The 22,777-nt window shown below is 39.1% G+C and overlaps 1 protein-coding gene across 1 annotated transcript in view; it reads left to right on the top strand.

Annotated features, from left to right (window-relative positions):
- The window catches only part of LOC114030674 (adenylate cyclase type 8), a 361,242-nt gene that overhangs the window by 285,987 nt on the left and 52,478 nt on the right, over positions 1-22,777 (top strand). Inside the window, exon 13 of the mRNA XM_027845528.1 lies at positions 13,172-13,250. Within this exon, the coding sequence (XP_027701329.1) occupies positions 13,172-13,250 (79 nt within the window). The remainder of the gene's footprint in view (positions 1-13,171; positions 13,251-22,777) is intronic.

The raw sequence follows: 22,777 nt of genomic DNA, 5'->3' as shown, positions 1-22,777 counted from the left end.
GCAAGACCTTTATGGAAGAATAACAGTAATGATAACAATAATGATGTTGATAAGGCATAAATGGCTTTAATTGTGCATGAATATGCTCTTGTTCACCAAATCACCAAATAAGAGAACTGGAAGATAATCGTTGAGATTTAAACAGGAGCTTTTGGGACAAGTAACAGGAATTATTTCTTTGCAAACAGGTACCAAATATGTAAAACTATAAAGCTGTAAAATCTAAAAGTATAAGCAGAGTTTAAATGAAGCCATCTCTAAGAAGAAGAACACTGAACTAACAGGCAAGAGATCTAGGTCCTTGTCCTCTCTATGCTACTGGTGAACTTGGGATCTTGAGCGAATCACTTGCTGATCCTGTGTTTCCTCATGTGTCAAATTAAAGGGTTGGACTCAATGGTCTTTTGAATTACTGTTCAATTCTATAGTTCAAAATCCATCCAACTTTGGGATTCCAAAACTTAAAATCTTGGGTGGAATAATAGCTCAGCTTCAAAATCCAATGTCAGCCTCAAGAAGTGATTAAGTCCCCAGCACGTTTTGTCTTTGAGTAATGGCTCTATGATGGTTTACCAGAGATTCTGTAAAGGGCGTTTCTTTTCAGGACTAATTTGACCAAGAAATGAAAAAGGAAAAGATCATAGATTTAGAGTTATAAAGTTATAAAGTTATAGAGTTATAAAGATATAGATTTAGAGGTCATCTGGTCCAATATACTAATTTGACAGATAAGGAAACTGAGCCTTGAAGAAGTTAAATTGCTTGCCTTTGGTCACATAGGAACTAAGTGGCAGAGATAGGATTTGAACCTTCCTGACTCCAAGTTCAGAGATCTCTTCCAACTCTAAGATTGAGATGTTTGAGATTCTATGGGTTCACAAGAAGATAAAAAAGTTTCAAAATCAGGTAAGGGGGGATCAGGGGAAGTAAGAAAGGGGGGACAAAATACTGGCCAAATTATTTATTCTCCCATGGCCTCAGTTTCTTCCTCTTCAAAATGAGGGGCTGAGTTTAAATCATCTCTTAGGTGTCTTCAAGTTTGAAAATGTTCTGGTTCTATGAATATATGTGTAAATAAATTCAACTTTATGATAATATTAAACTAGGTCACCCCCCAGCTACCTCTTAAGAAATGACATTTCATTCCCTAGAGTCCTTGAATATTCAGTACTGGAAAGAGAGGTTCATGTAATTATTCAGTTTCTTGGCAGTGAAATTTAATGCCAGTTTCTTATTTGGGATCCACAGGAAAACCTGTAATTAAATTCTCTTCCATGGGAGCAAAAATAAACATAATACCAAGTTTATTGCTGATGATGTTGGAGTGTGAAAGGAATGGACAATTAGATCTTTTTTTCAGATTCTTCTTGACTTAGAGGCCAATTAATTGTCTGGGCCTTTATTGACCAACATTTTGTTATAAACTAAAAAGAATTTTAAAAGACTGGAAGAGCTTTTCAGCTCCTCAACTCAGTAGCACCATAAATCATCTATTTAGTCATCACCATTAATCAAGTCAACTGGCACATGGACTTCTTGTAAGATGTGTCCATTTCCAATGAATTAACTAATTGCATCTTGTGGATTTCCTTTAATCAATGGATGACTAAATCTTTAGGAGTTTCTTTGCTTTTCTGAGGATTCTGTCATTTAGATGATTTTATATCTACAGCCAAGTACATAGAGTGGACATCGATAAACATTTGTTCATGAGGTATCAATCCTGTAAGAGAAATAGCATGAAACATATAAAAGCTTGCTGTATTTGGAGTCAGAGGACTTGGGTAACCAGGAGTCAGAGGACCTATGCAAACTCTGCTACTCAATATCCATGCAATGATGATAATGATGATGATGATGATGAAAATTAACATTTATGTAACATTAACTATGTGTTAGGGAGTACTTCTACTTTTTTCCATTCTCCAATGAAGGGATGAATGGAATCCATTGGACTTCAAATAAATCTTAAAAGCCAGGGGCAATAATCATAATTTCACACAAGGCAACAATGAAAACTGATATAGTTAAACTGCGTTATGCTTAGGGGTGGCATAGATAAGAAAACACTACCAATATTTGCACAGAATGACATAGAATTTGAATTAAAAAAAACAATCAAACTATAAGGACAAATAGACAAGAAAATAATAATTAATAGAAATTTCACAGTGCCCCTTTCAGACCTAGATAAATCTAAGAAAAAGATAATAAACAAGAAGGAAATTAAGGACTTGAATATTATTTTTGAGAAGTTAGGTGTAATAGACTTCTGATTATTACATAATGGGAATTGTAAGAAGCATTCATATCTATTCTTTGACATTTTATTAAAAATTGACCATATGCTAGCATATAAAAAAACCTCACAAATGCAGAAAAGCAGAAATATCAAGTATACCCATTACTGACTACAATAAAATAGCAATTATAATCAATAAGGGGACATGAAGAAAAAATGCAAACTCAAATGCAAATGAAACGATATAGTCCTAAAGAAAATGAACATATTAAGGCAACATACAAAAACTTTTGAGGTCTAGCCAAAGCAGTGTTTAGGGGAAAATGCATATTGTTCAACATTTTAATCCACAAGAGTAAAAAGAGAAAAAAATCAATAAATTTGCCATACAACTAAAAAAACTAGAAAAACAACAAATAAACCAAAAATAGAAATTGCTAAAAAAATCTAAGAAAAAGATACATAATTATAAATGAGTTAATTAATAAAATGAGATTATTTTTAACTCATAAAATGGACAGAACATTAGCTAATGATATATTTTAAAAAGCAAAAAGAAGGAAACCTGAATTATGAAAATCAAAAAGAAAAAGGAGCAATTCACAAAAAAGATGAAGTAATAAAGAAAATTGTTTTGCCTAGTTATATGCCAATAAAACTGATTTTTAAAAATATGAATACTTTCCAACTATGAATGGTAGCAATTATCATTATTAATAATATTTTGTGAGGAAAATGTTAATTAAATTCTGGTAAGTAATAGTTGGGCTTCATGAAAAAGTGTTCCTTCTCCTTGCTAAGGCATATGAACTCTAAATCCCATTTCATTCCAATCCATCCCACTCTATCCCTAATTTTCAATTTCTCCCTGACTACTGACTTCTTCTTTATTGCCTACATGCACATCCATGTCTCCTCCATTCTTTAAAAGCTCTTACTTGATCCAACCATCCCCAATAACTAACATCCTATATCTCTTTTCCTTTGATGACAAAATTTCTTAAGAAAGGTATCTATAATTAGTACTTCCTCTCCTCTTACTATGCTCTAAACTTTCTATGAGCTGGCTTCTAATCTCATCATTCAAATAAAACTTCTCATTCCAAAGTTACTGTCTGTTAATAATCAAATCCAATGGCCTTTTCTTAATCCTCGTCCTTCTTGATTTCTATGCGGTTCATTTTTGGAATTTTTGATCACCTTCTTTTCTTTGATACTCTGTCCTCTCTAGGTTTTCTTGACATTGCTCTCTTCTGATTGTTCTCCTACCTGTCTTCCAGGTCATTCTCACCAACTGTCTGTATCCCCTAAAGGTCTACCTTGGCATACCTTCATTAATATTTTCTTGCCAGGTGTCTTCTTTATGCAGATGATATTTAGATAAGTTTATCCAGTCCTAACCTCTCTCCTAACCTCTACTGTCACAGGTTGGATGACCCATAGACATCTCAAACTCAGCATATCCAAAACAAAACTCATATTTTCCCCAAAACCCAAATTTCCTGTTACTGGTAAGGGCACCACCATTCCCTGTTACCCATATTTGCTACCTCACTTGCACTCACCTGGATTATCAAATCTGTTGCCAAGTTTTGTTCTTTCTATCATTACAACATTTCTCGTGAACATTCCTTCTCTACTGCTACACAGCTCAGCCTGATACAGGCCCTCAGCAGGTCACAACTGGACTATTGCAATAGTCTGCTGGTTGGTCTTGCCTCAAGTCTTTGCCCACTCATGCCCATCCCAGCTGCCAAACTGATCTTCCTCATATGTAGGTCAGACAGTATCACACACTTCTCCACTTAGTAAATTCCAGTGGCTCCTTATTACCTCCAAGATCAACTATAAAACCATCTGTTTGTCCTTTAAAACCTTTCACAACATAATTCTTTTCTACTTTTCCAGTCTTCTTATGCTTTAATGCCTTTCAATCAGCCAATCAATAAACATCCATCAGGCGCCTACTATGTGTCACACCATGCATTCTATAATTCAGAGACACTGATCTTCCTTACACAGAACACTCCATCTCCTAACTCTGTCCCCCACATCTAGAATGCTCTCTCTTCTCATCTCCATTTCCTGGTTTACTTGGCTTCCTTCAAGACTCAGCTTATATTCCATGTTTGTAAGACTAACTAACATTCCCATGGCCCCCTGCTGGTACCTTCCCTTTGAGATTTTCTTCCATATTATACTGCATACTGTATATATGTAGTTGTTTCCATGTTATCTCCCCATTAGAATGAGAACTCCTTGAGAATTAAGACCATGTTTTTGCCTTTCTTTCAATATCCATTACTCAGTACTTTGGCACCGTGCTTTGAGCATAGTAAGTATTTGTTGGCTAACTTTTATTTTTGTATCTATGCTAGAGAGCATCATAGTACCTGGCATATAGCAACCACTTAACAAATGCTTGTGGGTTGATTGATTGGCAGTCTTTGCAAAGATATAGAGGCAGAATATAAAATGAATATGGGATTTGAAAAACAGCAATAAGCCAATTCACCTGGAATACAGTGTATGAAGGGGAGCATTATAAAATAAATCTGGAAGGATAACCTGGAGGGCATCATGCCTGGTACATGGTAGGTGCTTAATAAATGTCTGTTGATTGAATGATTGGAATCTGAATCATAAGGACTTTACATTCCATACCGAGGAGTTAGTATTTTATGACAGAATCAAAAGAAAGTCATACAGATTACTGAACAGGGAAGTAACATGGCCAGATTAGTCCTTTAGGAAGAGAGTTTTGTTAGCTGTGTGGATAATGATTTGGAGAGGGAGGATGGGTTGAAGCAGGGAGATTAATTAGCAGGTTATTACATATACTTAAGAGATGAAGGCCCGATTTCCTACCCCAACTCCTACTCTCTTCCTGAATATGCTGTCCCCCCATGTCTAGAAAGCACTCCCTTTTGAAACTTGCTTCTTCAAATCCCTAGCTTCCTTTAAAGCACAGGTTAGGTTCAAACTCCTACATGAAACTTTTCCAAATGCCCCCAGTTCTTTACATTCTTTTCCTCTTGAAGTTATTGTACTTGGTATTTATTTGAATTTACTGATCTGTATACATGTTGGATCTCTGCCTCCCCTCCCCCCCCAAAAAAAAGAATGTAAGCTCCTTGAGGACAGGTGAGTATTTGTATCCCCACACCTAGCACAGTATGTCACACATAATAAATGTTTACTGAATTTAATCATTTTACCTATCCTAGTCCAACTCTTTCACAGACAGCATGCATAATGCAGTGCTCAATGATGAAACTAAGAGCTAAAATAGATTTTGGGGGCTTAGGAAACAGCTACGTATAGTGGGAAGAGTTGGGAAGCTTGGGTTCTTGTCCTGCCTCAGGTGCTCATTTGTGATCTTAATTACATCATTTCTGTCTAAGGTCCCTGCCAGCTTTAACAAGCTAAAAATCTATATTGAATGTCTTTCATACCAGCATCCTCACAAATAATGCAATTCAATTGAACAAGCAATTATTAAACATTCGCTATGTGCGGACAACGTGCTGGGTGCTAGTAAATATAATCTATTTAGCCCTTCCCCTCAGAGAGCTTACAGTCAAATAGAAGAAATAAGACATAGGCATGAATAGGGTATAATAAGTGATAGAATGTGATAAGAGCAAGAGATGTAGCCAAAGTGCTCTAAAAAAATTTGAGAAGAGAGAGATCATTCTCATTTGGAACAGGTTTCATGGAAGATAGAGACCTTGAAGATTGAGATTGGTTTCAAGAGAGCAAAGTATAGTGTTGAGCTGTGGTGAGAGGGAGGAGGAATTGTTTTCTAGGTATGGACGACAGAGTGGGCAAATGCCAGAGGCAGGAGAGATAGAAAAGCTTGTCTAGAAAGTAAAGTATACAAAGCAGAATGCAGTGAAATAAAGCTGGAAAGGTAGGTTGAAACCAAATCGCAGGGTAGACTGGATGACTATGGAAGTTCCTTTTAGCTCTAAGCATCTATGACTCAAGTTTCTTCAGCGATGGGGAGAAAAGGGTTAGAGGTTGCTTTCCCCAAAGATGCAGCTGTAGTGTTCAATTGAAGACATAAGGAGTCACCAGCTATGTGATTAACCAAATCTCCCAAAGAATAGAACATTTTGCTAAGTTTGGAGTTCTACAATTCTGAATGTCCTGAGAGTCAAGTACAAAAGACCCACACAATCCAGAATCTCAGAGTTGGAAGGGACTGCTGAAGTCATCATGACCAACCCCCCGAGTATCTTTGGTCACATCCTAAATGTGCTCATCCAGAGTTCATTTGAAGGCCTCCACTGCCAGCTCCATGAAAGTGGAGCATGTTTCATTCTTTGTGCTTGTATCCCCATATCTAATACAGGGCTTGGTACATAGTAGGTGCTTAATAAATGCTTAATGATTGACTGATTGATTGACAGTAGCCTATACCTCCTGAGGCAGACCATCTGATTTAGAAAATAATAATAATAATTAATGGTTAGGGAGCTTTTCCTTATATCAAGCCAAAGTTTGACTCTTTCCAGCTTCTATCCATGGCTCCTATTCTGTCCTTCTACAGCCAAGCAGGACGAATCTAATTTATTAATTCCTTTTTCGTATAACAACCTTTCCAATACAAATATTGTTCAAATTATGCCATGACCTGAACCTAAGGACAGACTTTATTATGAAAACGGGTTCATTTTGGACCTTACCCAATGCCACTCAGTAACCATCAAACCCAATTGAGTTTTCTCTGTAAGGAAGTTTCAACAATCGTGTCCTCTCTCTGCACCACAGAATCTTCATATGTAAATTGAGATTGGGGATCTTAAACTTTTCTGTGTCATGAACCCCCAATGGCAATCTGGATCCCTTCTCAGAATAATGTTTTTAAATTCATAAAATAAAATGCAATGTAGTTATCAAAATATTTAAAGACGCAAGTTCACAGACCCCAGGTATTAGATGACTTCTGAAATCTGTCCAGTTCCCCATCCTGGATGCCTGTGAAGTTCAAAACCATTGTTCAACAGAGAAGAGTACAGGATTACTATTTCTTTTTTTTTCCCCCTTAGGCAATTGGGGTTAAGTGACTTGCCCAGGGTCACACAGCTGGTGTCAAGTGTTTGGTCTAGAGGCCAGATTTGAACTCAGGTCCTCCTGACTTCAGGGCCAGTGCTCTATCCACTACACCACCTAACTGTCCCTTAGGATTACTATTCCTAAAGGCCCTGAATGGATGTTTGGGGAAAGGATTAGGGTTTCTTTGAAATAGGACACAAGGTGAAGTCAACCAAGTCAAAAATTCCAGACTGACCATTCACAGGCACATTCTCTCTGTTTTTGTCTCTCTCTCTCTCTTTGTCTCTCTCTGTCTCTCTGTCTGTCTCTCTCTGTCTTTCTTTGTCTCTCCCTCCTCCCTTCCTTCCTCCCTCCTTTCCTCCCTCCCTCTTTCTATCTCTTCCTCCCTCTCCTCTCCTCCTCTTCCCCTCTCTCTCCTTCTCTCCTCTTCCCCTCTCTCTCCCTCTCTCCTCTCCTCTCTTTTCTTCTCTCTCTCTCCTTCTCCCTGCCCATCATGTTTTCAGATTTTCCCTTTGTACACAATGAAAGTTTAAAGTCTATTGTTTTCTCCAGGAAGTATTCTGAGCCTCTCTAAAGAGCCCGGCCATGCCTTCCTAAGAATCTTTCACTGTTAGCTGTTCTCCTGGACTACTTTACCCTGGGAAGATATTATATTCTGAGTTGAACTGGAAGAGAAAAGCAGAAAGAAAAAAAATTAAAACATTTAAAAGTAAAATTCTTCTTCTAGTGTTTTTCTGAATTCCTTTGGCTGCTTGAGGTGTTGTTGGTGCTTAAATAAGTATTGTCTTCCTCAAAGCCCTGCCTCCCTTTCTGCTTGATCTGAGAGAGGGTGTTGAAGGCTGCCTCCGTGTCACTACAGTGGTGTGTGTCTGCATAAACTTGTATCATATGGCAGACTAGCCTTTGCAAATTCCCAAGGGCGGGGAGGGTGAAGAGAAGAATGCTTGTGAGGTAGATCAGTTCCTCTGCACATCCTTGGGAACAGCATCAGAAGGAATGTTTTTAAAGAGAACAACAATATTTTGGATCTAACAGAGCAGGGTGCTAGAAGCCTAGGTCCTTCTGTTACGGTCACTGCCCCAGGAGGGCCAGCTGAACATGGAGGGTCATTACCACTGACCTTTCCCCCCCCCAGTGATAACATGGTCCTCCTCTACAGCATCAAACAAACATAATAAGTAACACTCCAAGAAGCAGCTTGACATATGCTCTGGCCTTTGGACTTGGAGTCAGGAAGGACTGAGTTTGAATCCTTTCTCAGACACTCAATGAGCTGTGTGACCCTAGGCAAGTGACAGTATCTTAGTCTCAATTTTCTCTTCTTTAAAATAGGGATAAGGATAGTACCTCTCTTACAACATTGCTGTGGGGATAAAATGAGAATGATTATAAATTGTTTCACAAACCTAAAAGCATATACATGTTAACTATTGTTGTTATTTTTTTTCCTGTTCATTGAGAAAGAACACAAATAGACCATATTTCCTCTGGGTGTGTACCTGAGACCCCAGAGCCCCCAGGGAGCCACAACAATTCACACAACAGGGTTAGGACCTAGTGATACTCAATTGTACTATGAACTACTTTCTGTGTCTCATGTCAGAAATGAAGAGGTATCATCCAAAGACCACTGACTGTCATCATAGCATTAGGTTCAAATCATGCCTCCAAAGTATATTACTTATGTGTCTTGGGCTGGGTCAGTCAGTGAGTCATGTAACCTCTGTGGGCTTAGTTTCTTCAAGTGTAAGTCTTAACAGGATTTTTACTGAGCCAGTCTCTAATCTGAGAATGATGAAAACAGCAGACCAGAGACAAAGTGTCAGTAATTAATTAGTTTCATTATGAGGAACAGATTTGCAAATTGGGAATTCTCCTGATTAGAATTCCACCTTGCTAAAGTGAAGACAGAGATTATATACATAAATTACAATGGAAAGGGGTTGGGGGGGGAAATGGATCACAAACAACCATTTCCCAGGGCCAGAGTAGTTTCCCATGGCAAGCCCAAAGTGGAAAACCATACAACAGTTCTGGTGTCCTGTGGGAGAAATTATTACTCAAGTCTTTGGGGGTCATTACTTGGTGGGTCATAGGATTAGAGTTCTATGAAGGGAACAGGTTCTGCAATCTTTGATTCACTTCATTTACAGTACACAGGCATAAGAATGCAGTGAGTAAGAGCATTGTCAAGGGTTTGATTGATCATTTCAAGCAGCATTGTTAATTCTGACTCCTGAGCCAGAGAGGCAGCTCTTGAGAAATCTAAATTATTAGTATATTCATTACATATGTCATATCAATTAATATGAAAATATAATTCCCTTCAAATAAGATAAGGGGGAAAGAAGGTAGACTGGATGGCCTCTAAGTTCCCTTCTATCTCTATGAGTTCATAAGTCTAAGAATATTGCCCACTGAAATTTGTTCTTTGCCATAACAGAATTACAGTTGGTTAGGCTATCATCAATAGCTTTCTTGTGCTAAATGTCCTGTTATAATGTGTCATGACTATTCTTCTCTGACTACAACAAGGAGACATTAAAGGAAAATTTACTAATAATTAGATCTATCCTAAAGTGGAATGGGAATGCCTTCAGGTTGGAGTGGGAAGGCATAGTGGATTCCAAATCACTACAGATATCGGAGGCGGTGGGGAGGAGGGTGGCAGATGACCACTTCTTAGTCAAAGTACAGAGGGAATTCCTGTTCAGGTACAGCTAGGCTTCCATGACTTCTAAACTCCGTTTCAACTCAAAGTTGTTCTGTGATTCTTGGATTCTGTGACACCTGAGGAAAACTTTCTTCTGATATAACTGTATTACATTGCTTGAGTGATTTGTTGAAAACTGTGCCAATTAGCTGGGCATGGTGGCACACTCTTGTAGTCCCTTAGGCTAGGGAGACTGGGGAATCACTTGAGTTCAGAAGTTCTCAGCTTTAGTGGATTAAGCTGATCAGGTGACCTCACTTGCATCTAGTGACCCTCCTGGCACCAATGTGATAAGCCCAGGAAAGTGAGAGGTTACCAGGCTACCTTAGGAGGGGATAACAAGCCCAGTTTGAAAAACTAGAACAGATAAAGCTTCTGTGCTGATCAGAACTGGGATCAGGCCTGTGAATGGCCACTATGCTTGTAGCCCAGGTGAGATCAGGAGGCCCAAGCTAGAAAGAAAAGAAGGGATATGAAGGGAAGGAGAGAGAGAGAGAGAGACAGAGAGAGAGAGAGACAGAGAGACAGAGAGAGACAGAGACAGAGAGACAGAAGGAAACTGAAACCACAAGGAGGAAAATTTGTACAACTAGTAGATGATGAAAAGGCGGAATGTCAAGTCAGGTTGAGAAAACAAACTTATAAGTGCCAGGCACTATATTAACTGCAGTGCAGTGTTCCTTTAACTGTAATATGCAACTTCTGATGTTGGAATGTTAAAATTGGCTCAAGATAGTTAATAAATGAATCAGGGTTAGGACCCAGATGTATTAAATTTTAATCTATGACTCAGACCAGTTCAACATGTTGCCTTTTCTTATATGAGCAAGTTTTATTCCTTTTCACATTTATCTTCTGAAGTCAATCTCCCACATAATCTCTCTTCTTTATTATGTATGTAATATGTGTAATTAATAAAATGAAGGGGAAATAGATTGATTTATCCTTTTAATGTGCTGTGGGTTGCAACTCAGGAGTATATTTGACCTCTATTACTAAAAGATAGAAGTATTGAGAATTGGTTGCATGGCCAGATTCAAAAAGAAGGTGTTAATGATTCATTGTTAATGTAGCAGGAAATCACTAGTGGAATACCCCAAGGTTCAATGGTTGACCCTGTGTTGTTTAATGCTTTGTTTTGTTTTGTTTTTATCAATGACTTGGATAAAGGCATTGATGGAAAACTAGTCAGATTTTCACATGACCTAAAGATGGGAGGAGGTTGGCTAGCTAACTCCATAGATAAGAGAATCAGGTTCCAAAAAGACCTTAAGAGATTAGAGTACTGGGATGAATCGAATAAGTGGGATTCAATAGGGATTAAAGGGCAGCTAGGTGGCAGTGGATAGAGTACTAGGCCTGGAGTCAGGAAGGCTCATCTGCCTAAGTTCAAATCTGATCTCAGATATTTGCTAGCTGTGTGACCCTGGGTAAGTCATTTAACCCTGTTTACCTAAGTTTCCTCATAACAAATGAGCTAGAGAAAGAAATGGCAAACCACTGCAGTATCTCTGCCAAGAAAACCCCAAATGAGGTCGGGAAGAGTCAGACACAACTGAAACAACTGACCTGAAACTGAAATAAGGATAAATGTAAAGTCTTACACCTGGGTACAAAAAATCAATTTTACAAATACAACATGGGAGGAGAAGAGTTGGAAAGCAGCTCTGAAAAGATTGGGAGGTTTTAGCTGTGTGTAAACCCAATATGAATTAGGAGCGTGACATGAAGGCCACAAATCTGATGTAGAATGGAACTCCATTAAGAGAAGCATAGCATCCTTGAATCTAGAGATGGCAATCCCGCTGTACTTTGCTCCACCAAAATTCAAAATGTGTTCAGTTGGGCACTTCATTTTAAGAAAGAATATTAGTAAGCTAGTGTCTAGAAAGCTAGTGTCCACCAATCAAAATGGTGGAGTCCATGTCCTATGAGGATTGGTTGAAGGAACTAGGAATGTTTAATATGGAGAAGACTCAACAGCCATCTTCAAGTGTCTGGGGTAGGGAAAGGGAGAGGTATAATTCTTTGGTTTGGCCCCAGAGGGCAGAACTGGGAACAATGGGTATAAGTTACAAAGAGGTCGACTTAGGTTTGATCTGGGGTTGGAGGTGGGGGGGCCAGGTAGGGAAGGGGGAACCTTCCTTCCTAACAATTAGAATTGTCCAAAAAGTAAAAGGGACTGCCTTAAAAAGTGGATAGTTCCCCCTCCTTGGGGATTTTCAAGTGAATGCTGATTTATCACTTGCGGCCTTTAGGAGGATCCTCTTTTCATGTATAGATTGGTCTCCTCCATTTCTCAAAATTTGTGATCCTATGAACACTTATAATTTTAGAGATAAGGAAATTTGAGTCTAAGAAAATTGAGGCCTAGTGACTTGCTCAAAGTTATACAAATATTTAGTGGCAGCTAGGCAGCACAATGGATAGAGTGCTGGGCCTGGAGTCAGGAAGACTCTTCTTCCTGAGTTCAAATCCAGTCTCAGACACTATCTGTGTGAACCTGGGCAAGTCACTTAACCCTTTTCTGCCTCAGTTTCCTCATCTGTAAAATGACCTGGAGAAGGAATAGCAAACTACTCTAGTATCTTTCCCAAGAAAACCCCAAAGAGGGGTCAAGAAGAGTCAGACATGAAAATGTCTGAAACAAAACAAATAACAGAAAACAAACACAGGCCACCTGACTTCTAATCTAGTGCTCTTTTGATTATTCTGATCTCCCCTGTCTATAAAATGGCCTAATATCATTTTACTTGCCTACAGGTAAGGGAAGATGAATCAACAATACAGTGTCCTTTAAGAGTACTAAATTTGGAGTGAGAAAAACCCAAGTTCAGTTGCCAGTTCTATTTAATACCTGACTGATTGTATGGAAACAACTAGAGTGAGGAAGGATCTTTGACAGCCAGAAATCAAACTGGGGTCTTCCAACTCTAAATCCAGTGATCTTTGCACTACGTGCCCAGCTTTGACTATGGACAAACCAGTTCAGCTCTCTGGGACTCAGTTTCTTCATTTATCAAACAGAAGAGTCATATTAGATGATTTCTAAGCTGTCCTCCAATTCTAGATTCTTCAGGCCCTTCCAGATCTCAGACTGATGTCTCTGTGATCATTAGTGATCATGTGTTAATTTTGTTTTTGTTCTACAGAAGAGATTTCCTGGGAACCAAGGAGGCCTCCCTGCTTTTGATGGCCATGTTTCTCCTTGCTGTGTTTTACCATGGACAGCAGGTAATGGGAACATGTGCGTTCACCTCCAATTTATTGACTTTTGTTTCAGATTCTCTTAAAGGGATCCATTGCTCTTTGCTATTCATGATTATTATCTGCTTAAATAAGTTTTGGCCTTTAATAAACAAAATATAATAAAGACCAACATAGAAACCAACTAATTAAAATTGTTTTGTACACAATATATTTTGAAGAACCATTTAACCTCCATTACAAAGGAGTGTCCATCTAAAAATGGGAATTCTAATTTGTTCTGGGGCAACTAGTCCTTATCCCAAAGTTATGGTTTTTTCCACATAATAGGATTGACTAAACTAGTCCCTGGGATCTTTAGAATTTTTTATTGTGTCAGCAGATTGTGCAGTAGTTGGTTGACTGAATCAATGATGAGTCAATCAAAATCATTCAAAATGAGTTTTCTTATTTCAGACCAAGTGATCCTTCCACTAAACCCCAGTTGCAGTTATGTAATCTTGATTCATAGAATGGACTTCAGAAGGAACTCATTTTCATTGAAAATGTTATTAGAAAGTCCCTAGATGGTTATGTCTAATAGTGGAAACAAATGTTCCATTTGGAATCAGGGACCTACCTCCGTAGGTAGAAAACCTACGTCTGTAACTTACTACCTGCATGACCATCAGCTAATCACTTAATCTCTCAGGACCTATGTTTCCTCATCTGTCAAATCTGAGGATTGAATTAGATGACCTCTAAGGGTCCCTTCCAGCTCTGTTTCTGACTAGTGAATCAATTCCACTGAACAATCTGGTAAAATGCCTAAAGACCATGGGACACTTGCATATATAACCATTGATACAAAATGGATCATACAGGCTTTTAGCAACCTAGTGAAATCTATGAATCCATTTTTAGAGTAATGGTTTTAAATGCATAAAATCAAATACATAAGTTTACAACAGAAACCAATTATGCTAAAAATATAGCTTTATATGCATGTATATATACATGCATACAACTTATATGTATATGTATACAATTTATATGAGTATATATAATCTATACACATATATTCATATGTGTATATACATATATGTGTACTTATATATACATATAATATATATGTATACTGCATTTTAGAGAGAGACAGAGAGAGATTGAGTTCACAGACCCCAGGTTAATAATCCTCATTAAGGATCAGAGTCAATATGGGCCCACAAGGATCTTTTTCAATTTGAATTTGACATTGATGGTTAGGAGAGTTAGATTTTGACTCAACACAGGTAAACAACCATTTGAGCTGGCCAAAAGTGGATTGAGTTGACTTATAAGGTAGGGAGCAACCTCTCAATTAAGATATTCCAGTGAAGACTATATGGATATTTGATGGGAATATTTTTGAGGATATCCCTTTTGGACCAGAAGGTCTCCAAAGCCCCTTCCTTGTCCAAGAATCTGCAAGTAAAACTGAATGAACGTTGTTATTATCAAATCTCCCCAAATAATTGTCATAGGTTAAAAAAAAAAGCATATGGATGGGTGGTGGGAGGCAGAAGCAATTGTGTGGATAATTCAAACCAGGAATTTCCCAGCCTTCTGGTCTTGAAAGAGAGAAAAGGGAGGATAGGGGTATGGTTTATATATGATACAAGTTTAACAATTAGTGACTTCAAGATCGATTTTACCTGATAAATAAAGTGATTTTTGTGTCTGGTTAACTTCCTAAAGCCTTAGTTTTAGGCTAAGACAATACTTTAAAAAATGTAGGGATAGGGATAGCCCACTAAGTAGAAGGCTAGAGAATGGTGCACCAAACTCCTCCCAATGCCTTCCTTTATACCAGGCAGAATTGGACTAGGGTCTATGCCCCCACCAGGTATCTCCTGATGTTCTATACTCCTAAACCCTGGGTTCCTGCCTCCTTTTGTGTGTTGTCTCCGTTATTTGATTGTCAGCTACCGGAGGACAGGGACTTTGTTTTTATTAATTATATCTCTAGTACTTAGCACATAGTAGGCACTAAAAATGTTTATTGGCTTATTCAATTAGGATAGGGACTAGATCATGATGTCCCAGGTGAGAAAACTCCCTCTCTCAAGTAGGTCACTACCTTCTCTGCAATTCATGGTCTCAAGAAGTTGCCTAGAAGGCTTAAAGGTCAAGTGACTTGCCCCCAGTCAGTGTGTCAGGGGCAGGATTTGAATGCAGATTGTCTGTGTTTCAAGACCAGCTCTCTTAGCACTTGGCCTCCCGTATAAAATGTAAGGAATAAATCCCTCTCCAGTTTCCCCTATCAGTAATTCTTCAGCATCTGCTTGCATATTTAGTAACAGGAAGCTCACTACCTAATTACACAGCCTACTCCATTTCCAATCAGCTCTAATAATCAGAAAGCTATTTTCTTTCTTTTAAACCAACATTGGCCTTCTTGTAACTTCTACACATTGCTCCCAGATCGGTTTTCCAAAAGAAGCAAAATAAGAGTAAGTCATTATGTAGTACTCTATAGTTAATGAAATAATTTTTTTCCCAACAATCTTGTGGTGTGGGTAGTACAGAAGTTACCATCTCTATTTCACAGATAAGTAAACTATAGCTCAACAAGAATTTATTAAGAACCTACTATGTGCCCTGCCATAGTTAGTAAGTAGAAAACTAGTAATTCAAACTCAAGTCTTCTGACACTAGTGCTCTTTCTAGTTTAGTACACCATATAATGTCCAATCCCTTTTCCACATGACCACTCTCCAAATATTTGAGGAACATGATTATCTTGTCTGCTAAGTCATCTCTTCAGTATGTTAATATCTCTAGTGCCTCCAACCATTCTCATATATCGTGATTTGAGTCCCCTTACCCATTTGTACACACTCTTGCATGTCAATGGATTGCTTAAAATGTAGAGCTCAGATATTTTAGCCTAAAATAATTGGGGGGGGGTTGGAATAAAGAATCAAAACTTTATTTTTTTAAATATACTGTATTCATAAAATTTTCATCCCATGAATTACTGTTAGATCTATGCCAGGTCAACTTGTCTCTTTTGCCGTCTGTCTTTCTCTCATCACCCTCTCACTCACTTCAAAGAAAGTATCAAAAGAGAGTACAAACAACAAGAGAAGAATCCCAGCCAAAGCTGAAATGTGAATATATCAGAGAGAAATTGCTATGGAAACAGAGGGAGGTAATGAACCCTGGAAGAAACTGGGGGGGGGGGGAGAGAGAGAGAGAGAGAGAGCGAGAGAGAGAGAGACATAGAACTGTATTTTTTAAATAAATTTTTAAAAAGGATGAAAAGTCACATTTTAAAATGTAGACTATGAAGAATGGGTGAATGAGAGATTGAATGGCAAGTTAGAAGAGTAATTTGTAGCTTAGTGCTAATAAATCTCATACAGTGTACTATACCCACTTGGGCAAGGCAGCTCCTTCCTTCTTTCTTTCCTTCCTTCCTTTCTTCCTCCTTCCTTCCTTCCTTCTCTCTCCCTCCCTCTTCTCATTCCCTTTTCTCCCTACTTCCTTCCTCTCCCTCTGTCCACATAGGTAATCATACCCTTACCTCTGGTTGCTCTGCCCAAAGAAATATAAATTTTGATTGCTGAAACCTCACAAGATATCTTGGGGTTTACAGGCTCGGTTTCTTTTTTAATGACCATGCCTTAAACCTAAATTACTCTGACTCTCATTGATGTGCCAGCAATAGGTCCCAACCCAAGCCTACCTTGGCCATCATCATTTGGGTTTTACTGGCTCAGAGGGAGTGTAAATAGCAACTGTTTCTGTTTGGGCCAGAAATCCTGAGGGTCTCTCTGTCCCAGATTGATTTTTTTTTTAATTAGGTGGAAGAGGCCATCTTCTGCCTCATTTCTTACCTAGCCTTAATCACTGAATGGACACTGCCTCAGGCAAACTGACACGTAGGAGAGACCTTAGCTTAAAAAGGCCAAGGTCTTCCATACATCCCAGGCCATCTCCAGTTATCCTGATCTATATTTTGCCATTGGACCCAGATGGCTCCAAAGGAAAGAGCGAAGCTGATGACTTTGCCTAACTCACTTAAATTCAATTCCCTTGCAAGTCATGACATCACCTTCGTGATATCATGGTCCTTTTTGAGAAGGAAGAACAAATAACAATTAAAACCAGATTCAGAAATTCAGTCTTAATTGTTTGCATGTTTCTGGTATTTTTATTAGAATTTTTCACAGTAATTTTAAAAATGTTCCTGATATCTTTCGTTTTTACGTCACCTTCATTTCCAAATATATCCTTTCTCCCTCCCCTATAAGTCATCCTCCATAACATAGGCAGCTAGGTGGCACAGTGGATAGAACACTGGACCTGGAGTCTAGAAAGACCTGAGTTCAAATCCAGTCTCAGACACTTATTAGCTGTGTGACCTTGAGCAAGTCAATTAACTACTGTTTGTCTGTTTCCTCAACTGTAAAATGAGGATAATAACAATACTTACCTCACAAGGTGGTTATGCTCCCCATTGACTTTTCCGGGCCCTCCCTCTATTTCCACCACTCAATAACTTCTCTTCCTTTGAAAATTTTGCTAGTCATATCTACTACCCAATCAGAATCCTGGTGGATGTTGTCTATATACCCCCAGATCACTCCCCTCCTTTTTCAATGAGTTTGGTACGTGACTCAGTTTTTCTCTCCTCCTCAGCTCTTGTCCTCATACTAAGGAACTTCAACATAAATATTTGCTCTCCTTCAAACACCCTAAACACTCAATTCCTAAACCTACTCACTTCCCATGAGCTGCTCCTCCACCCCACCTCAGCCACACACAAATACAATCACACATTTGATCTTGTCATCTCCCACAGATGTACCATTTCTATGTTCAAGAATTCCAAAATCCTCTTATCTGAGCTTCTCTTTTGACCTCTCCCTTTCCCTTCCCTTACAAAACAGAATTCTTCATCCACACCATGATCTCTATTCCTTTAACCCCTCGATTCTCTCCCAGGCCATCTCCCCTGAACATCTCCCCTAGTCATTCTCTCCTCTTCTCCCCATCTTGACTTCTTGGGGAAGCAATTCAAATCTACACTGTCCTCCTTTATGCCTCATTATCATATCCCTGGTTATATCCAGCCAAGCCTCAGCCATAGATCACTCTCACCATTCACCACTGTCTTCACTCCTACACACTGGCTGCTTGGGAAATGAAGATATTAATTATCTCCTATATGCTATGTTTCTATTTGTTTGCATATTGTCTCCCCCATTAGATTGTAAGCTTCTTGAGGGCAGAGACTGTCTTTTGCCTCCTTTAGTACCCCCAGTGCTTAGCACAGTGTCTGGCTCCTAAGACGTATTTAATAAATGTTTCTTGATTTATTTTTTTTGGGGGGGGGGGCTGGGCAATGGGGTTAAGTGACTTGCCCAAGGTCACACAGCTAGTAAGTGATAAATAGTCTGAGGCTGGATTTGAACTCAGGTCCTCCTGACTCCACAGCCAGTGCTCTATCCACTGTGCCACCTAGCTGCCCCTTGATTTATTGATTAAGGATCAAATAAGATAAAATTTGTGAAGTGCTTAGTACAGTGCATGGCACATAGTAGGCGCTATATAAAATGTGTATTCCATACATCTTTCCCCTTATAACAAAGAAGAAAATGGGGTGGGGGTGGGAGAGAGGGATTCAGCAAAACTAACCAACAGAGCCACCTAATCTGACAGTATATGGAATATTCTATACCCATAGTGCCCAACTCTGCAAACGAGGGAGGGATGTATATTTTCTCTCCTCATTTTTAGGACCAAGCTCAGTCACTACAATTATACAATGTTTAGAAGTGTTTTGGTTGTTTTTCTTTTTACTTCTATTTATGTTGTTGTAATAATTATGTATATTGGGGGTTTTTTGGCAGTAATTCTTAGCTCTTAGTTTAAACTTAGCTAATGAAAAGACTGGGCCAAGTCTGAAAGTAAAAAATATTGTCAAAGAACCTAAGAAAGTGAAGTTAGAGGAAATAAAAACTGTTGTTTTCACATATCAGCTGAAGTAGAATATTGAAGTAATTCGACTCAATCCAGATAATTCAGACCAAATAAATTCCAATTAATAATAAGTTCTATCTATATCTCATAAGACTGTTGGAGTCAAATTTTGCTTCTGCTGATTACTAGCTATTTGATTGTAGGAAAGTCATTTAACCTCTCTGAGCCTCAGGGGACTTTCTAAGACTTATTTAATGAGTTATAGAGCCCTTATGGTAGTAGAGAAGTTCTCAGTACAGGCGGTTCTCACATCAGGAAAATCATAGACCCTTGACATCTTAAAGTCATGATGATCCTTTACATTCATTTATCACTGTACAGCATATAAAGTGCTTTCATATGTATACTCACATTTCAATAGGATAGAGGTATTATTATGCCTATTTTATTGGTGATGAAATTGAGGCTCATAGATATGAAATGGTTTGCCCAAGGTCAAACATAGCTCATCAGGGGCTGAGCTGCAACTCAAATCCGCCTCTGGCTTTCAGCCCAGGATGTATTCATGCCTGCATAATATTATCATACCCATTTTTTTCTGCTAAGATGATTTGAGTATCAGCAAGTATAAGTCATATGCCAAACATCAAATAGATATGAATTTCTTTATCATTTACCTTTAATCTTTCCACCCCATTCCCCCGTAACCACCACATACATATACACTGTTTAACTAATTTAGTATAATGTACCTAAAAAGAATGGGGACACTGAGAACTAAGTGGTATACTCAGTGGGCCCATGGGCAAACTTGAAAAGTTTGAGAAAAAGCTCGTGAGAAAGAGTTATACTGGCACTCTAGGTATCCTAGCCATCACCTAAGCAGCTCAGTAGAACAGTGGGTAGAGTGCTGGGCCTGGAGTGTGGAAGACTTGAGTACAAAGCTAGTCTCAGAAACTTGAAAGCTATGTGACCCTAGACAAACCACTTAACCTCTATCTGCCTCAGCTTCCTCAACTGTAAAATGAGGATAATAACAGCACCTACCTCCCAAGGTTGTTGGGAAGATCAAATGAAAAAATCTACATAAAGTGCCTGGCACATCTTAGGCATTTGAAATGTGCTTGTTTCCTTTATTGCCAGGCCTTCCCACTAGGACCTGGCTTACGACCCCCAAAGGTGATATGTGGGGTGACTGAATGAGGAGTCAAAGATGACACCTAGGTTTCAAGTCCGGGCAACTGGAAGGATGGTGGTATGCTTGAAAGTAACAGGAAAGTTTAGAAGAGGGGAGGGTTCAAGGGAAAACAATATGAGCTCTGTTGTGGACAGGTGACTTTAAGATGTCAATAGGACATCTAGTTCAAGATATCCAATAAGCAATCGGTTATGTAAGACTGGAGTTCAGGAGAGAGAAGGCTGGACAAATAAATCTGAGAGTCATCTGCGTAGAGTTGATAGTTGAATCTATTTGAGCTACTGAGGTCATCAAATGAGATGAGAGAGGGAAAACTTAAGACAAGCATCTAAGACAGACCCTTGTGGACACCCATGGTAAATGGGCATGACCTATATGAAGAGCTACCAAAGGAAACAGAGAAGGAAGGAGTGATCAGAAAGGTAGAAACAGAGCAAAGAGAGTCATATTAAGAAATCATGGAGAAGAAAGTGTATCTCGGGAGAGGGTGATTGACAGTGCCAAAGGTTTGGACTGGATTAGATTAACTTCCATTAGATTGGCTTGTATTGGATGAGAGAAGCTTACTATGCCTGGGGCTGACAAGGTAGACCTTGGTTGTCCTTGTCATTTGTCCTTCCTTCTCAAAAAGGACCATGACATCAGGGAGGTGATGTCGTGACTTGCAGGTGAATTGGATTTAAGTGAGATTGGACTGTGCAAAGTCACCAGCCTCACTCTTTCCTCTGGAGTCATTTGGGTTCAATGCCAAGTTATAGATCAGGATGACTAGGTCTCAGTTTGTCTGAGGCAATGTCCATTCAGTGATTAAGGCTAGGTAAGAAATGAGGCAGAAAATGGCTTCTTCTACCTAATAAAAAAAATGAATCTGGGAGGGAAAGACCCTCAGAATTTCTTGCCAGAATAGAAACAATTGTTATTTACATTCACTCTGAGCCAATCAGGTCCCAAACAATGACCAAGGTAGGTTGGGTTGAAACCTTACCAGAAACATGAATATGCAACATACCATAGAAGGGATCATCTAACTTCCAGGAAAGACAAAGAAATTAAGTGTCAGTACTAACTACTACATTATTTTACTCTGCTAGTACATTGATACTTAAAATAATCTAAATATGAAACACTTTACAGGATTACTGATTAAGTATTTTACATTTCCCTTCCACTCAGCACTATCTCCCTCAAAGTCTGTCATCTGGTGAATCAGGTCAGGATAAGGATGATCATGCAGCCCATGGTTATCTTCTCCAGGTTATTGTATTTGTCCTTCCTTCTCAAAAAGGACGATGATGTCAGGGAGTTGATGACAAGACTTGCAATTGATTTTCATTTGAGTGAAGGAGATCTGTGCAAAGTCACCAGGGTTACTTTTTGGGCCCTCCTTGCTCAGAGTGAATGTAAATAGAAACTGTTTCTCTTTTGGTCAGCAACCCTGAGGGTCTTCCCCTGCCATTTATTTATTTTTTTTTTTTATTAAAGGGGCTTTCCCTTCACTCACTTTTTAAAGAGGCCTATTCACTGAAAGGACGTTGTCTCGCTCAAAGTGAGAACTTGAAAAGACCTTACCTTAAGAAGGCCAGGGTCTCCCACTGCATCTGGAGCCATCTCCAGTCATCCTGATCTGTATCTCACCACTGGACCCAGATGACTCTGGAGGAGAAAGTGAGGCTGGTGACCTTGCACAGCTCTCCCTCACTCAAATCAAAGTCAATTACAAGTCATGTCATCAACTCCCTGGTGTCATGGTCCTCTTCGAGAACAAAGGACAAACACAACAACACAGTCTTCTCTAAGAGTGCTAGAGTAAGTGCCAAAGATTCTTTCAAACTAAAGCCAGTACCAATTGAGGAACCAGAGTATTCAAGCTTCTCAAACTCGCAAGGTGGCCTTTGGGCTAGGATACATTCACCTCAGGACTAATATTTGTTTATCAAAGATTAGGAAGAAAAGAAGAAGCTCAGAAGAGGCAGCCCTAAGCCCAAGATCAAGCTCACCTAGACAGCACACAGCCTTTAGTTGCCATGTGCTCAAATAGCAGGCAGGGTAAAGGTGGGCAAGCTGCACCTTCCTGACCCTCACAAGTGAATGCCTTACCACACGGAAAGTCCAAAGAAGAAGAGTCAAGGACAGAGCTACTCCCTTTTTTAAAAGTCCAGTGAGCTGCTCTTCCTGCTCAGTGACCAACAAGGGAATTGGCTTGTCATCTCAAAGCACCAAGTTTCCTTTGCACTATATCATGTACATAGCCTGACAGAAGCAGCCAAAGGTCTCATCATCAGCCCTCAGCCAAATGCTAAGCTATCCCATGAGGTCATCAGAATCAAGAAAGGTCATTTAGCACATGGCCTATTCATCCATCTCTCTCTCTCTCTCTCTCTCTCTCTCTCTCTCTCTCTCTCTCTCT

Source organism: Vombatus ursinus, unplaced genomic scaffold, assembly GCF_900497805.2.
Source record: "Vombatus ursinus unplaced genomic scaffold, bare-nosed wombat genome assembly UNPS02014973.1, whole genome shotgun sequence".
Classification (NCBI taxonomy): Eukaryota; Metazoa; Chordata; class Mammalia; order Diprotodontia; family Vombatidae; genus Vombatus; species Vombatus ursinus.
This window is presented reverse-complemented; position numbering and strand designations above follow the sequence as displayed.